A 17,412-nucleotide genomic window follows, 5' to 3' on the forward strand; every position below is an offset into this window, starting at 1 on the left:
CAGAAAGTTGATGTGCGGGAGATCACAATATAGCGCATGGAGAGCCTGCAACAGAGCAACACCCTGGATAATGACTCCCTGGCCCCTCGTAGTCTCCCATGGGCTGGGGAGGATCCATCTTGGGGGAGGTTCTGTCTGCCCAAATGCAACCCAGAGGGAGGGTCTACACCTCCTATCAGGCTCAGTGAGATGCACTCTCTTGCCCCCCCTGTGGTCTTCTATGAGTCATACAGGATCTGTCTGCCCCAGGCATGGTCCATGCCATGCTGAGGAGAGTTCATGCTGCCTGCCAGGCTCAAGGTGTCACTCCTCCCACATCTTCATGGGGAGTTTGGGGAGATTCTTGTTGCTGTAACGGGATCACAGAGCACGAGTGGCTGGTTGAGTATCGTCAGGGCTATGGGATCTGGACCCGAGAGGTGTGAACTTAGAGTCATGGCTTTGGATTCAAGAGAAAAGGGGCTGAGACTAGAGATGCCCAGAGACGCACTGTCACCCTACAGCTCCAGTACTGCAGCACCCAAAAGTCTCACTCAGGTCTGGGCCTCATTGTGTTGGGCGCTGCATGGAAAATCGGAGAGAAACAGATGTCTGGAGATGGATAGATGAGCATCTCTGGCATACAGAGGAGAGATGGAGAGGGGTGTGTGTGGGGGCGTGCATATGGAGGACAGATGGTGATGCTGCAGGCTGACAGGTTTGTGGGTTTAGCTGGTGGCTGATTGCCACAGCAGCTCCTGCCGCCATGTGCTGCGCTGTTTCTGATGCTGCTCTATCTCTTGCAGCCGGCACCAAGCAGAACCTGGCCACAGAGCAGCACTACAGCCATGGCTACAGCAGGTGTCCTATATGCCTGAGCTGCTCAGGGACGAAAAAGCATGTGGGCTCCTGGCTGCTGAACAACCTGCCCCACATCTCACCCTCTCCTGTTGCCAGAGTAGTCTGCTCACAACAGAAACCAAGACCAGCCCCCAACTGGCCTGGCGCCCACTGCCCCTAATTTGGGAAGCCTGATGTCTGGTGGGGGAAACATCCCAGCATCTCAGCTGTAGTGTCAGGACTTACTATTACAAACGTCTGTCTGTCCCAGTTTCCAACCTGTTGCGGTTACTGACATCTACATGGCAAGTTTTTGCTGTCCTGCTGCAATTTGCTACCCCCACAATTCAGCGGGCCTGGGTCTAGGAGTAGCGATTTGTGACAGATGGGGTAGGTCTTGTTGCAATGTACTACTTCTGGGAAATCTCTATTTGAAATTGGGACACTCATGAAATTAGTTTTCTAACTGAATACATTTTTCTAAATTAGAAAACATGTGTTATTGATATCCAAATTTAATATAGAGATTTCATGGAGTAGGAAACTGACAGGGCAGACGCCATCCGTCACCCATTGCTACTGCTGGACCAGGGGTGAGGCAACCAAGGAACTCAGGCACCACTGAAGTGATATGATCACAAATAATAGCCTGACATTAGAAAACAAAAAAAAATTAGTATTAAAATCTGTAATTTACTATGTCACAATAAAAATATATGGGGTGTTATAATAATGAAACTAATGCTTTTGAAAAGTCAGTAAAAGGAATTAAACTACATTTACAGGAAATTGATACACAGTGGTCAACTCAAGCAATTAGAACAGCAAAAAAGACAAACCCTGAGCTGTCACCTGCTAACCCTAATTCCAAACCCTAACTCCTGTTCCCCAGTACTGTAACTCAACTCCTCCCCCTAACCTTTGACCCTAGCCCACACCACAACCAACCCTGACCCCTCCCTTCACCCTAAGCAACCCAACCCTGCACCCTAACCCTTCAACTAACCCTGATCCCCAACCATCACCCTATTATATCATAACACCCACTCTGCCCATAACCCTAACCCCTTAACTTTAACCCACCTTTGAACCCAAACTCTTACACAACCTAATCCCTAAAGCTAATCCTAACCCTCGCATTAAGCACAACCCTCTAACCTGCCCCCAAGAACCTAAACCCCTCGCCTCCCCATAATCCAAATCTCCCTCTCAACCCCTAACCCTTTCCAAACCTAATCCACACACTAAACTTAACTCCCTCTTACCCTCACCCTTATCCAACCCTCAGACCCTGACCCTGTAATCCCAACCCTCAACCCCCAATTTCCCCCCTCCGTGGGTGGCATCATACTCTTCCCAGTGGGGGGGCTGACTTAGGGTAGAGAGAAAATTGGGGGCCTGCACTCCCCCTTGCCACAAGGCCCCACCCATCTCTATGGCTCTGCTTCCTGCTGCTCTTAAGTGCCAGCGCTGCCCCACCCTCTGCATTGCCCTCCTCATGGCCAGGTGGTGGCTAGAGCCGGCCATTGGGGAGTGACTGATGTGCTGGCTGGTGCCAGGAGATGGGAAGCTGGGCTGCTCCTGTCATCTTCTCCTGCTGCTGCTTTTGGCCCCTGGGGCTGCGGCTGATCCTCAGCTTCCCGCCGCTCTTTGACTGCTTGCAGCCCCCAAGAGCCGCCTGGGTAGGGGAACTTGGCTCTGGCAGAGCCCTCAGGGAGCATCAACGACGGGCGGCAGGCCCAGGAGCCTGAGGCAGAGTGGGTCTGTTTGGGTTGCTGTGGGGCACCCTGAACCTGCCATGCGCTCTGGGCTGCACATAGTTAAGTGGGGACTTCTGCACTGCTGCTGGTGGCAGCCCTGTGATCAGAGCTGGGTGGCCAGAGGGCGAACCAGGTTGGCTACTGAAAAGTGTCTCCCCCATGGAGGAGCAGTGACACCCGGCGGCCAGTCAAGGTACTGCACAGTGTGGTGTTGTCCATGGAGCAGCGGTGACACCAGGTGGCCAGTTGGGGTAATGCACAGACGGTGTTTCCGTTGCAGCGCCAGTAATACCTGGTTGTCAGTCAGGGTATTGCATAGAAGGTATTTCCCTTGGCACAGCAGTGACAGCCGGTGGCCAGTCGAGATAATGCACAGAGTATCTCCCATGAAGCAGCAGCGACACCCGGTGGCTAGTCAGGGTAATGCAGAGAGTATGTTCCCCTTGGCATAGCATTGACATCTGGTGGTCAGTTGGGGTAATGCCCAGGTGGTGTTTCTATTGGAGCAGCAGTGACAGCCCGTGGCCAGTCCCGGTAATGCTGAGACTATGTCTCCCTTGGAGCAGCAGTGACACCTGGCGGCTAGTCAAGGTACTGCAGAGTGTGGTGTTTTCCATGGAGCAGCGGTGACACCAGGTGGCCAGTTCGGGTAATGCACAGACGGTGTTTCCGTTGCAGCGCCAGTAATACCTGGTTGTCAGTCAGGGTATTGCATAGAAGGTTTTTCCCTTGGCACAGCAGTGACAGCCGGTGGCCAGTCGAGATAATGCACAGAATATCTCCCACGAAGCAGCAGCGACACCCGGTGACTAGTCAGGGTAATGCAGAGAGTATGTTCCCCTTGGCATAGCATTGACACCTGGTGGTCAGTTGGGGTAATGCACAGGTGGTGTTTCTATTGGAGCAGCAGTGACAGCCCGCGGCCAGTCCCGGTAATGCCTAGAGTATGTCTCCCTTGGAGCAGCAGTGACACCCGGTGGTCAGTCAGGGTAATGCACTGAGCACATTTAGTTGGCGCAGCAGTGACATGCAGTGGGCACTTGGGGTAATGCACAAGGGTTCCCTTATACTAGTAGTGACACCTAGTGACCAGTAGGGATGATGCACAGACAGGGGTTCCCTTAGAGGAGCAGTGACACCCGGTGGCCAGTGAGGGTAATGCACAGAGCATGCTTCCCTTGGCATAGCAGTGATACCTGGTGGCCAGTCAGGGTAATGCACAGAAGGCGTTTCCCTTGGCACAGCAGTGACAGCAGGTGACCAGTCAAGGTAATGCACAGACTGGATCGCCCATGAAGCAGCAGTGACATCCAGTTAAGAACATAAGAATGCATGATACGCCCACATCTCGAATACTGTGTACAGATGTGGTCTCCTAACCTCAAAAAAGATATTCTAGCACTAGAAAAGGTTCAGAAAAGGGCAACTAAAATGATTAGGGGGTTGGAGACGGTCCCATATGAGGAAATATTAAAGAGGCTAGGCCTCTTCATCTTGGAAAAGAGGAGACTAAGGGGGGATATGATAGAGGTATATAAAATCATGAGTGATGTGGAGAAAGTGGATAAGGAAAAGTTATTTACTTATTCCCATAATATACAAGCACTAGGGGTCACCTAATGAAATTAATAGGTAGCAGGATTAAAACAAATAAAAGGAAGTTCTTCTTCAAACAGCGCACAGTCAACTTGTGAGACTCCTTACCTGAGGAGGTTGTGAAGGCTGGAATTATAACAATGTTTAAAAGGGAACTGGATAAATTCATGGTGGCTACATCCACAAATGGCTATTAGCCAGGAAGGGTAAAGAATGGTGTCCCTAGTCTCTGTTCATCAGAGAATGGAGATGGATGGCAGGAGAGAGATCACTTGATCATTGCCTGTTAGCATCACCCCCTCTGGGGCACCTGGCATTGACCACTGTCGGTAGACAGATACCGGGCTAGATGGACCTTTGGTCTGACCCGGTATGGCCGTTCTTATGTAGGGTAATGTAGAGCGTATGTTCCCCTTGGCACCACAGTGACAGCCGGTGGCCAGTCAAGGTAATGCATGGGGGGAGGTCTCCCATGGGGCAGCAGTGACACCCAGTAACCAGTTGGGGTAATGCAGGGGGCCAGCAGATGTAGTATCAGCCTCTTGCCATTTGCTGGGGTGGGGTGGGGGCGGGTGAGGTGGGCTGGAGAAAAAAATTGAGAGACTGCAACCCCCTCATCACCTGGCTTCACCTGCATGGGGGGTATGCCTCTGCTCCTCAGTTAAAGGCCAGGCTCATCTCCTCTCCCCCTGGCCAGGATTTGCAGCAATATCACTTTTATTAAAATAAAATAGTAAATGGGATTTAATCCAAGTCCATACAAATAATCTAAATCTGTCCAAGTTTTAGTATTAAATCCCAAATCCTCTTAAATAGCCCATCAGAAACCAAAATTTGGAACTGTAAACAATGCTTAATTTAAAACATAAACATTAAGAAAAACTATTTTGTTTTTAAAAACAAAATTTAACAAATGCTATAAATTATCAAAAAAGAGTGCTACTATGGGATGATAAAATAAATAATCCCTACTATTAAAACCACCTATAAATCAATTGAATAGCTGAATACTGGCCAAATCTTTATAAAAATATGCAGAACTAGGTCAAAACCAGTATTGCATGTCAGATATTCCAATCCAGCAAACATCAATTAAAAGCTCCATCTCAATTTACAAGAAGAAACCCAGTAAACCAAAACAGTCAGCCTTAAACAAACCCACACATAAGTGAATTTAAAGCTGTACCAACATTGGAACAAACTATGTAATTTTCTAATCCTAACGTCTTGTTTCACCCAGGAGGGAAAGTGTTTTGTAGCCCCAGTAACCGTGTTGTCACGCCAGCGTTTCTTTCACTAAAATAAGGTTTTTACCAAATATAAGTTGTCCTTAAAGTTGTCTAACAGAAATTCTAATTGTATCTTTGCAATAATATCCCAAGTATGCAAGTACGTCCCCTCAGAGCAGCACCACATTCCTCAACTGCTAACGCAAGTGAATAAGTGATACTCTTCTGCTAGAATTCTAGAGATGCATTTGCAAACCCTGGGGCCTGAAGCTAATGGGAGAAAGGTCAGTGAGCGAGCTTGGAGCTCTCCGACGCCACCTGCTGGAGAGCAGAGGGAATTGACCGAGTGATGTACTAGCTAATTTAAATATCAACGTTGTTTTCTGGTGTCAGGCTTCCACTGCTGGAGATCAAGGGGAGTGACTGAGGGTGGCATATCTTATTTCAGTATTAAAAAGTGGCAGTTTGGGGACAATTTGGGGTAAGTTTTGGGGTTGGGACCCATATTTTTAGTGTAGCTTATTAAGAGGCTGCCACTGACTGAGGGTGTGGTCACCCTGAACTGGAAGCCTGTAGTTTGACGTGGTGAAGGCGCGCTGGGCGCTTTGAATAAACTAAAGAAGAGACATTACATAAAATTACAGAAAACCGGTGTTGTGCCAAAACAATGTTTCCTGGTGGTTCTGGGGCTAAACCTCTGGTTTGTTACCTGGCTGTGTTGGGGGTGTTAGTGCCCACGGCTTAGGCACGCTACGTGAGGGGGGCTCTGGGTGACTGAGCGCAGAACGGAAGAGCGTGAGGGAGCGCTTGAGGTGCGCGGCAGAACCTGGATTGGAAGGCAGCGTGGGGCCGGTTAGTGCCCGCTGGGGAGTGTGAGACATGCTGCTCTGTTACGGGGTGGAGGGGTGCTGACAGTCTGGCCACTTGAGAAGACTAGAGCTGCGGTGCTGGCCTGCCCGGCGTTTTCTGAAAGCTGATCTCCCATTGGGTCCTCACTAAGTGATGTTTTCTCACAGCTAATCTCCCATTGGGCTGTGCCCGGGTGACGCTTTCTGAAAGCAAAGCTGGGCGCAGCCGTCAGGCCCTTCTGCAGTCAGCGCTCAGCGCACGCCTGCGAGAAGCAGATTGAGGCCGAGTGGTGTCGATTCCAGCTGCCGGGGCGGAGGAACGGAGACCCCCAGCAGCGGGCGCTGCCGTCCGCACTGGCGAAGCCGCAGAGCTCAGGGAGTTCACTGGTTGCACCTGCTTGTGTGCTAGTGTTTCCTGGCAGCCAATGGGCTGTCGCTAGGAGATGTTTTATGACTGAGCTGGCAGCCAATGAGCTGTCAGTGTCACTAGGTGATGGTTTCTGACCGAGCTGGCAGCCAATGGGCTGTCACTGCCTGGGGGTGGAAATTGCTGCTGCAGGCACCTGTGGCTCAGAAACTTCTCCAAGCCCCGGGACCATTTGCAGTTGCTGAAGGGAGGCGGGAAATCTCCAGGCTGGAGTGAAGGATCCAGTGGGCAGCGAACCCGCCACAGGCCCATGGGCACAGCCACTGCCGCGGGGAGTTGGACCAAACTCCCTGCTTTGCGCTGGGCGCTGCCAGTGAACACGTGCAATGATTGTAGCTGCAGAATCCGCTCCCGTGTGTGTGAGCGAAGTCCCTGTAGCTGGGAGGCCAGTAGGAAGCAGGATTCCTGGGGTTTTCCACAGTGTGGGAGTTGGGAACTGGGCTCCGGGTTGGAGCGGTGTCGGGCTTAGGTTCGGAACTCGCAGTTAGGGTTGGGAGGAGGGTTGTGCACAGTTTGGGTTAAGGGGTTTAGGGTTGGGGACCAGGTTATAGGGTGAGCAATTTTTGGTTCAATATGGGTTCCGGAAGAGGAGTGTGTTAAAACTTTGTGTTGGGGGTTAGATTTTGGCAGGAGGATTTGGCCAACAGCAGCAGCATAGAAGTGTCCCAAAGACGTGGAGCGGAAGGACCCCCAGCCGCTGAATGCTCAGAGGAGGAGCGCTGCCACCTAGGGCAGCAAAAACCATGGCGCCACTCCTGACTATGGTGTAACAGTGCCATGGTGCAAGAGAGAATATGATGAGACATTTCCCACTCCTGAGACACCAGGGTCCCCACCTGTTTGCGTCACTGTCTGCCTGGCTCAGCTGGGCCCTGGGCTGCAGCTCCAGCTGGATGTGGGTGGGGACAGGTGGGGTTTCTTAGCCTCAGTCTCTGTGCTTAGTAAGCTGCTTTGGGTACAGGATTTGAGGAGGTTCGAGGGACCCCGCCCCCTGGCCAGAGCATTGCTGCTCAAGAAAGATGTGACCTGTGGCAGGCTGTGGAGCAGGTGGTTCAGCAGCCGGGAGACCGCATGCTTGTACATCCCTGAGCAGCAGGGTGCGCATTGCATGTAGCACCAGTGTAGCACTGTGAGGGCAGTTTCTGCTGGCTGGATGGTGCAGGAAACGGGTCCAGAGGTGACACGGCCAGCAGCCATGAGCTGAAGCCACCAACTTAGCAGTCTGTGACATTACCATCCATCCCTTCAGCCCTGTCCAACCCTTCAGCCATCCATGCATCCCCCTGTATGCCATATACATTGCTCCATCCATCCACATGCCTTACACACTCATCTCCATGTGCAACCCTCTGTCTCTCTGATTGGCCATGCAGTCCTCAGCACAATAAGACCCGGACCTTGAATAAGGATTTTGGGTGCTGCAGTAATGGAGCTGGACGTGATAGTATGGGTGTGGGCAGCTCTAGTACCAGCCCCACTTCTTCTAAGCCCAAAATCTCTAGAAAGATGGTGTGTGTGTGGAAAGACCAGCCCCCCCCCGAGCCTGACAGGCAGGTCACAGCCTTCTCAGTACAGCACTGTCACTGTTCCTCCATGAAGGAAATGCTCTGTGCATTACCCCACGTGGCCACTCAGTGTCACTGTTGCTCCATGAAGGAAATCCTCTGGGCATTATCCGAAGAGGCCACACAGTGCCACTATTACTCCATGTGGGAAATGCTCTGTGCCTTAGCCCTAATGGCCACACAGTGTCACTGTTGCTCCTTAAAGAAATACTCTCTACATTATGCTGCATGACTACCCAGTGTCACTGTTGTTTCATGAAGGAAATCCTCTGTGCCTTACCCTGTGTTGCCACCCAGTGTTACTGTTGCTTCATGAGAGAAATACTATGTGCATCACCCCAAGTGACCACCGAGTGTCACTGTTGCTCCATGAAGGAAATTCTCTGTGCGTTACCCCGCATGGTCACCCACTGTCACTCTTCCTGCATGCAGGAAATACTTTGTGCATTGCCTCTCTTGGCCACACAGTGTCACTGTTGCTCCATGAAGGAAAAGCTCTCTGCAGTACCTCTCGTGACCACAGAGTGTCACTGTTGCTCCATGAGGGAAATGCTCTATGCATTACCCTAAGTGACCACACAGTGTCACTATTACTCCATGAGGGAAATGCTCTCTGCATTACCGCACATGGCCACCGAGTGTCACTGTTTCTCCATGAGGGAAATGCTCTCTGCATTACCCCGTGTGGCCACACAGTGTCACTCTTCATCCATGAAGGAAATGTTCTGTACATTACTCCAAGTGGCCACACAGTGCCACCATTACTCTATGTGGGATATGGTCTGTGCATTACCCTGCGTTAACATCCAGTGTCACTCTTGCTTCATGAGAGAACTGCTCTGTGCATTATCCCAAGTGGCCACACAGTGTCACTATTACTCCATGAGGGAAATGCTCTGTTAATTAGGTCTAATGGCCACACAGTGTCACTGTTGCTCCTTAAAGAAATCCTCTGTGCATCACACTGCATGGCCACACAGTGTCACTGCTGATCCATGAAGGAAATCCTCTGTGCATTACCCTGCGTTGCCATCCAGTGTCACTGTTGTTTCATGAGGGAAATGCTCTGTGCATTACCCTGTGTGGCCACAGAGTGTCAGTGTTGCTTCATGAAGGAAATCCTCTACGCATTACCAGTATGGATACCTAGTGTCACTATTACTCCAGGAGGGAAATGCTCTGTGCATTTCCTCACATGGCCCCCTAGTCTCAATGTTGCTTCATGAGGGAAATGCTCTCTGCATTACCGTGCATGGCCACCAAGTGTCACTATTGCTCCATGAATAAAATTCTTTGTACGATACCCCATGTGGCCACCCAGTGTCACTGTTGCTACATGAAGGAAATCCTCTGTGCATTACCTGGCGTGGCCACACAGTGTCACTGTTGATCCATGAAGGATAAGCTCTGTGCATTTCCACACATGGCCACAGAGTGTCATTGTTGCTTCATGAAAGAAATCTTCTGTGCATTACTCCATGTTGCCACCCAGTGTCACTATTACTCCATGAGGGAAATGCTCTGTGTATTACCCCCTGTGGCCACACCGTGTCACTGTTGCTCCTTAAATAAATACTCTCTGCATTATACTGCATAGCCACAAGGTATCACTGTTTCTCCATGAAGAGAATGCTCTGTGCATTATGCTGCATGGGCACCCAGTGTCACTGTTGATCCATGTAGGAAATTTTCTATGCATTACCCCACGTGGCCACCCAGTATCACTGTTGCTTCATTAGGGAAATGCTCTGTGCATTACCCTATGTGGCCACACAGTGTCACTATTGCTCCATGGAGGAAAGGCTCTCTGCATTACTGCGCATGGCCACCGAGTGTCACTGTTGCTCCATGAAGGTAATTATTTGTGCGTTACCCTGCGTGGCCACCCAATGTCACTCTTGATCCATTAAGGAAATTCTCTGTACATTACCCCAAGTGGCCACACAGTGCCGCTATTACTCCATGTGGGAAATGCTCTGTGCATTAGACCTAATGGCCACACAGTGTCAGTGTTGATCCATGAAGGATAAGCTCTGTGCATGACACTGCATGGCCACAGAGTGTCACTGTTGCTTCATGAAGGAAATCTTCTGTGCATTGCCCCATGTTGCCACCCAGTGTCACTATTACTCCATGAGGGAAATGCTCTGTGCAATACCCTGCATGGCCACACAGTGTCACTGTTGCTCCATGAAGAAAATGCTCTTTTTATTACCCTGCATGGCCACACAGTGTCACTGCTGATCCATGAAGGAAATCCTCTGTGCACCCTACATTACCACCCAGTGTCACTGTTGCTCCATAAGGGAAATGCTCTGTGCATTACCCCAAGTGGCCACACAGTGTCACTATTACTTCATGAAGGAAATGTTCTGTGCATTACCCCGTGTGGCCACACAGTGTCACTGTTGCTCCATGAAGGATATTCTCTGTTCATTACCTCATGTTTCCACCCAGTGTCACTGTTGCGCCATGAAGGACATGCTCTGTGCAATACCCCATGTGGCCACACAGAGTCACTGTTGCTCCATGAGGAAATACCCTGTGTATTTCCCCGCATGGCCACACAGTTAGTGTCCCCAACACATTCCAAGAGCTCATTGGACACTTTGTGTCTGTTTGAATTCCTTTTCTAACAGGTGTCTGGGTAGTTGAAGTCCCATGTCTTTCCCCCTGTCCCATTACTAATTGTGTTTTGAATATTTCTCTTATTTGCATGACAGAGTCGAGAACATCCATCTGCGAGGAAAGAGCCGGGGGGAATTGTGATGTGACGTGACTGTCCTGTTCTGACACGTCCTCTTCATGCCCTGACAGGCTGCAGTGTCACGTCCCATCCTCCCAGGCAAGAGAGATGGCTGCCGTGGGGCCAGCTCAGGTAGGGATTATCGGGCAGTTGCTGGTGGGCTCCTGTTGGTGGCAGAAAGGCAGTAAAGCCATAGGAGGTGGGTACTTCTGGGGGTGGTTAGGAGGTGAGAGGGGGCAGGAAATACCCAGGGTGGAGAAAGGGATGGGGAGAGGGTGTGACAAACGAGCTGGGATTAGTTTACAGTGAGGCCTAGATTCTAGCAACAGACCCATGGGATTTGTGGGTGGCAATTCCCTAATTTGTCAGTTGTCACGGTGTTCCCGGGTAATGCTCTGGAACTGCACCATACGAGGGCAGTCGGGACTCTGGGGGAGCCTCCTCTCTCTGAGCAGACTGTCACCAGGGCTTCAACCTTCCTGGGTCTGACCTCGAGCATTCACAGCAGCCCCTTCCGCACGGTGGCTTCCCACAGCGAGTCTGCCCAGGTGGGGTCCTGGGGAAGCCAGAGGGCCCTGCTCCCCAACTCCGCAGTGAGACGTGACTCTCAGCCAGCCAGTAAAACAGAAGGTTTATTAGACGACAAGAACACGGTCCAGACCAGAGCTTCTAGGTACAGGAAACAGGAGCCCTAAGTCAGGTCCATCATGGGAGGGTTAGGGAGCCCAGAACCCAGTTCTGGGCCTCCCTCCATTTCCCCAGCCAGCTTGAAACTGAAACTCCGTACAGCCCCTGCTCTGGCCTTTGTCTATTTCCCGGGCCAGGAGGCCACCTGATCTCTTTGTTCTCCAACACCTTCAGTTGGCACCTTGCAGGGGAGGAGGGGCCCAGGCCATCAGTTACCAGGAGACAGGATGTTGGCCATTCTCTGTGCAGACACCATCACACTGGCCCTCTAGGGCTCTACAACAATCACACACCCTGGTCCCCCCACCAAGATACTTAAGAAAGGCATAGGGGAAACTGAGGCATCCGCAAAATATTCAGAGACAACATTAAGAACATTCTCACTTTGGCACAGTGGGCCTGTTGGCGGCGGAAGGGCAGTAAAGACATAGGAGTTGGGTGCTTCTGGGGGTAGTCAGGAGGTGGGTGGGGGCAGGAAATACCCAGGGTGGAGAAAGGGAGAAGAAGAGGGTGTGACAAACCAGCTGGGATTTGTTTATGGTGGTGCCTAGATTCTAGCAACAGACCCATGGGGTTTGTGGGTGGAAATTCCCTAATTTGTCAGCTCCCCCTGGACTGGGCTGGGGAAATGTACCAGCCTCCAATGCTGGAGTCTGAACCTACTAGCCAGAGGGCAACCGCCAGTGAGGCCTGGAGAAGACACCCCATCCCATCCCATCCAAGTGCTGGCACTGGGGAGGCTGTTGGGATATCTGCCAGAGGCTCTATCACCTGTATCAGCCTCTGGCAGGTAGGTGAGTGTTGAATGTTCAGACCCCTCCCATCTCTCTGCTAGAAGGGGCGAGGGGCGCGCACTCTCTCTCTCTCTCTTCCCCCCTCCCCCTGATGCCTCCTGGCTGTTCTGATGGGGAGGGAGTGTGATCCTGCCTGCCTGCCTCCCAGAGCTTCCATGTGATTGGCCCTCTCCCCTGTGACCAGTGGGGTTGTCACTGGGCAGCAGGTGCAGAGTGGGGGGCTCTTTCTCTTTCAGGGGCCGGTGACTTTCGAGGAGGTGGTTGTGTATTTCACCAGGGAAGAGTGGGCTCTGCTGGACCCCGCTCAGAGAGCCCTTTACAGACATGTCATGCAGGAGAACTACAAGAACGTGACCTCGCTGGGTAAGGATTCCCATCCCCTCAGTTCTTAGAAGGGGAAATGAAGAGTTAAGGTTCACAATACACCCTCGGCGTTGCCCTGTTTCAGCGACACCCCGAGAGGCCAGTGAGACACAGACCAGTGCTCTGCCCTCCCCTCTACAGAACACTTTGGGAGCAGAGCACAGGCGCAGGACAGTGCAAATGCTGACACCATCTCTTTGCTAAGGCAAAACTTGGGGTTAGGTCCGATGTAGGGAACAGAAGCTGCCTCCCCCCGGCCTGCGCTCAGATCCTGAGCCTACTGCACACAATCCATCTTGGACTTTCATAATGTCACCACCCCTTTACCCTTCCAATGAGGATTCCTTCTGAGTCCTTGCCTTCACTTACCCCTCACTGAGCCCCAGGGACCCCAGGCGTGTATGGCACCAGCCTGCTGACAAACCTTGTGGCAAGAACACACCCTTGTGCGCCTTTATTGATGCTGCCTGCACCACTCTGCACTGAAATGAGGAATACCTGTTCCTTCCAGTTTCATGTGCACCTCTCTCGGTGTCACAGTTCTGCCAAGCTAGTCCCTCCACTGTTCATGTAAAGCTACAGCTGGCACAGTGCACGCTGCTGGAGTGCCTGCAAATAAATGCTGGTGTTCACATCTGAGGGACACAACGCACAATGGCATGTGCTAAGTCCTTCCTTCTGTCAATCAAGACATTTTAAGGCCAAGGGAGACTATTTGGTCATCTAGTCTGACCTCCTGTGTAATATGGGCCAAGAGAGGTTGTGGGATCCTGGTCACTGGAGGTTTTGAAGAAGAGGTTAAACCGATGGTCTGTGTATACTTGGTCCTGCCTCACGGCTGGAGGATGGACTAACTGACACCTTGAGGTCCTTTTACTCCATGTGTTTCTGTTATTTTATGATTCATGCTCCTAGCCCTTCACTTTGACCTTGTCTCCCTCTGGAGAATGGGGGCTTTATTTAGTGGGTTTTTTAATGAAAAATAAGCATGGGTCAGCTTCCCTCTCAATGTGCTTTGTTACTGACTGGGTGTGAAGGAGTGAATTCCTCTCCTGGGATGGAGGTGTAATTCCTGTTGAAGTAGCATAGACCTGTCTCCATTTACATGCAAACACGAACGAGAACTGTCCGCGTATGAATGCAGCACACTGGACAATGCAAAGCCTCTCTCATGTGGCTGTAAATACCTACTGGCTGCAGCACCCCAGAAGAGACGGTGTTTATAAGGAGTCTGAAATCATTGAGACTCACTGAGGTGCCATCATGACACACAAGGGTGCTGCCTCCGAAATGCCCGGTCTCAGAGTGGTGGAGCTGTGGGGAACACCCTTCCAAACAGCAAAGCCTCGTAAGTAGCACGTATTGGGATGTTTGCGCTGCCTTTGGGAGAGACCCTCCCAGTCTGGGTCCCCAGACTGGCCTTGGTGGTCTGTATGTAACTGCAAATATGTTGTAGATTGAGCTGGAGCTCAGTCTCTTAAGCCTGAGCTGCAGTGTTTACACCAGCGGTATGTGTACCCCTGGGGTACTCAGAGGTCTTCCAGAGGTGCTACAGCAAAATCACTAGCCAAGTCAGTACAGAGTAAAATTTCATACAATGACTTGTTTATACTGATCTATATAATATACATTGAAATGTAAGTACAATATTTATATTCCAATTATTTAGTTTATAATGATATGGTAAAAATGAGCAAGTCAGCAATTCATGGTGTGCAGTGACACTTTTGTATTTTATGTCTGATTTTGTAAGCAAGTAGTTTTTAAATGAGGTGTAACTCGGAGGTACGCAAGACAAATCAGACCCCTGAAAGGGGCACAGTAGTGTGGAAAGCCACCGGTCTACACAACTATTTTTAACGTGCTAGCACCTACAGTGGAGCACCCATAGGGAGACACATCTCAAAGAACCATTGTTACTGCACAAGTTGAGTAACTTCTTCTTTTGCATGTTATCTGATCTCACTGGTTGTCTTTGCCCTGAGCAGTGTTCCCACTTTTCAAACCTGATGTCATCTCCCAGCTGGAACAAGAGGAAGAGCTGTGGGCCCCAGATTTCCAGGGCTCAGAGGAAAGAGAGATCCTGAGAGGCAGCTGCATGAGTGAGGGATCATTAAACCTACTCAGCTGTTGAAGGAAACAGCTGGGATTCCCAGCAAAGACCTTGTGAGGTCTCTGGGTTCAGGGTGGTCCTCAGCAGGTGTCCTATCCTCAAGGCAGATACTGTTTCTGGCTTCCTACCCATCCTAACTCCTGGCAGTAGTTCTCTCCCCAGACTCCCTTCTCTCTGAGTGTTTCAGTGGGAACTGGATGCAGATTTGATCCTCTCGTCTCTCACTGTTGGAGAAAAATCAGGGACTGAATTTCCCCATCTCCAGCTACTGTCTTGGCTTGTCCCCTCTTTTCCCTTTCGGTTTCTGAGGTTTTCCTTTCTCTGTCCCAGCAGGTGAGGGGATGGTGAGAGAGACTGTGGAGCAGACGCCTCAGCAGGAAGAGGAGCAACTGGAAGCACGTGGGGTGTTGTTGCAAAGATGCAAAGGGAGTGTGTCCAGGAGTTGTGAGTAGGGAAAAGGCTCTCAGGGGCAGCACAGGCCAGAGAAGCGTCAGGGGAACCAGCCAGTGCAGAAAGTTGGAATATCTGTTCACTATCGGGAAACTCACAAAGGCCTCAAGGAAGCCACAGCCTGGCAGAGAATCCTTACAGGAGAGAGAAATAACACGGGCTTTGAGAGTGGGAAAAAGTTCAGGAGGTGCTCACACCATCAGAGAATCTGCACTGGAGTGAGACCCTATGGATGCTTGCGAGTGCAGGCACTGAGCGCTCAACTCTTATTCGCCATCAGAGGATCCACACAGGGGAGAAACCCCATGAATGCTGTGAGTGCGGGAAAACCTTCGCTCAGTGCTCACACCTTATTTGCCATCAGAAGATGCACACGGGGGAGAAACCCTATGGATGCTGCGACTGTGGGAAAACCTTCACTCAGCATTCAAATCTCATTGCGCATCAGAGGAGTCACACAAGGGAGAAACCCTATAAATGGTATGAGTGTGGGAAAACCTTCTCTTGGCACTCAGCCCTTATAAAACATTGGAGGATCCACACAGGTGAGAAACCCTACAACTGCCGTGAGTGCGGGAAAACCTTCATTGACAGCTCACACCTTACTTGCCATCAGAGAATCCACACAGGGGAGAACCCCTATGGATGCTGGGAGTGTGGGAAAACCTTCGCTCGGAAATCTGGCCTTATTACACATCAGAGGATCCACACAGGGGAGAAACCCTATGAATGCCATGGGTGTGGGAAAACCTTCCATCACAGCTTTTCTCTTATGTATCACCAGAGAAGGTGCAAGGGAGATAAACACCATGAAAATCTTGTCTAGGACTCAGGAAAGATTTTTTTTCCCCCTTTTCCTAATTCCAAAGTAGTGAACTTTAAGGCAGCATTTGTGGCATCTCAGCTCCCTCGCCACTGGACACAACCTCCATCACTTTTCCTAGTCTAACCAATTTTGGAGCATCACGTTTATACTTTTCCTCCCACTGCAGTGATTGTTAGTCACCAGGTTCCCCCATTAGGGACAGATTGCCTCGTTCCCAGATTGCACTGGGTTCTGCTGAATAGCAGTTGTGTCTTGTACTCTTTTTCCTCAATGTAAATATAACAGAGAAGGCGCGGGGATAGAGGGTGTGATAAAGTGGGGATTTTCCCTTGTTATGTTGTATGTGAACCTATGTGAGTTTTACATGAATACTGCGTGTTCCTCAGTTTCCCTGTGTGCTGCACCAATACCTCGGTGGTGGGAATAAGGGTGTGTGACTGTGACGAAGTGGGAATGTTCTCAATGTTTTCTTTGAATACAGGGTGGGTGCCTGTGGCACAGCAGGGAGTGGGGAGTATTGGCCTGGGAAGGTAGCAGGGGAGGTTTATTGGGACTGGCTGCATGGGGGATGGGAGACTTTCCTTGAGGGAAGCTATCTGAGCATGTAACATGAGAACCCAGGAGGGAGGTTGGAGCCAGGTGACACCTGTGCCCGAGAAACTGGACAGAGGCTGGGTGAGAGGCTGGAGGGAGGTTCAGTTTGGAGATGGCTGGGGAAATGGAGCGAAACCAGACGAGGCTCTGGTCTTCCTGCCTCCCCAGAATGGACCCGGCCGAGGGGTCCCATTCTCTGTACCTACAAGCTCTGTTTTAGACCATGCTCCTGTAATCTAATAAACCTCTGTTTTACTGTCTGGCTGAGAGTCACGTCTGACTGCAAAATTGGTTTGCAGGACCCTGTGGCTTCCCCAGGACCCCACCTGTGTGGGGCTTGCTGTGGGAAGTGTACGGTGGGGCAGCGGATGCTGAATGCTCTGGAGTCAGACTCAGGAAGGTGGAAGCTGCGTAAGCTTCTTGCCCTGGAGACAGTCTGCTCAGAGAGAGGAGGCTTCCCCAGAGTCCTGACCGGTTTCGTAGGGAGCAGTTCCAGAGCATCACCTGGTGGCTCCATGACACCCTGCTAGAATTTATCTTCTCTACTTTCTACAGTTCCACCATTCAATGTGTCCTATCATTCAGGGTTCTCAGC

At 50.9% G+C, this 17,412-nt stretch overlaps 1 protein-coding gene across 2 annotated transcripts; it reads left to right on the forward strand.

Moving 5' to 3' along the window:
• The first annotated feature begins 10,967 nt into the window (after window positions 1–10,967).
• On the forward strand, window positions 10,968–15,761 carry LOC127037588 (zinc finger protein 620-like). Of its 2 annotated transcripts, XM_050929525.1 has the most exons (5): window positions 10,968–11,122; window positions 12,708–12,834; window positions 14,823–14,936; window positions 15,281–15,639; window positions 15,717–15,761. In XM_050929525.1, exons 1-4 carry the CDS (start codon window positions 11,099–11,101, stop codon window positions 15,397–15,399), a joined length of 384 nt encoding a protein of 127 aa, XP_050785482.1. In that variant the 5' UTR covers window positions 10,968–11,098; the 3' UTR covers window positions 15,400–15,639; window positions 15,717–15,761. The 2 variants fall into 2 exon arrangements, 1 of the variants encoding a protein (XP_050785482.1); XR_007770417.1 differs by lacking the exon at window positions 15,717–15,761 and having other exon boundaries at window positions 11,108–11,189; window positions 15,281–15,608.
• Window positions 15,762–17,412: the final 1,651 nt, after the last annotated feature.

The sequence above is a fragment of the Gopherus flavomarginatus genome, chromosome 19 (genome assembly GCF_025201925.1).
Source record: "Gopherus flavomarginatus isolate rGopFla2 chromosome 19, rGopFla2.mat.asm, whole genome shotgun sequence".
NCBI lineage: Eukaryota > Metazoa > Chordata > Testudines > Testudinidae > Gopherus > Gopherus flavomarginatus.

What these genes read in the sequence shown, in the direction of transcription:
- LOC127037588 (XM_050929525.1), top strand. Translation starts at nt 11,099, where the DNA reads ATGGCTGCCGTGGGGCCAGCTCAG. An exon ending in CTGCCGTGGGGCCAGCTCAG is followed by an intron (nt 11,123 to 12,707) that starts GTAGGGATTATC and finishes TTTCTCTTTCAG; the next exon opens with GGGCCGGTGACTTTCGAGGA. An exon ending in CCTGAGAGGCAGCTGCATGA is followed by an intron (nt 14,937 to 15,280) that starts GTGAGGGATCAT and finishes CTGTCCCAGCAG; the next exon opens with GTGAGGGGATGGTGAGAGAG.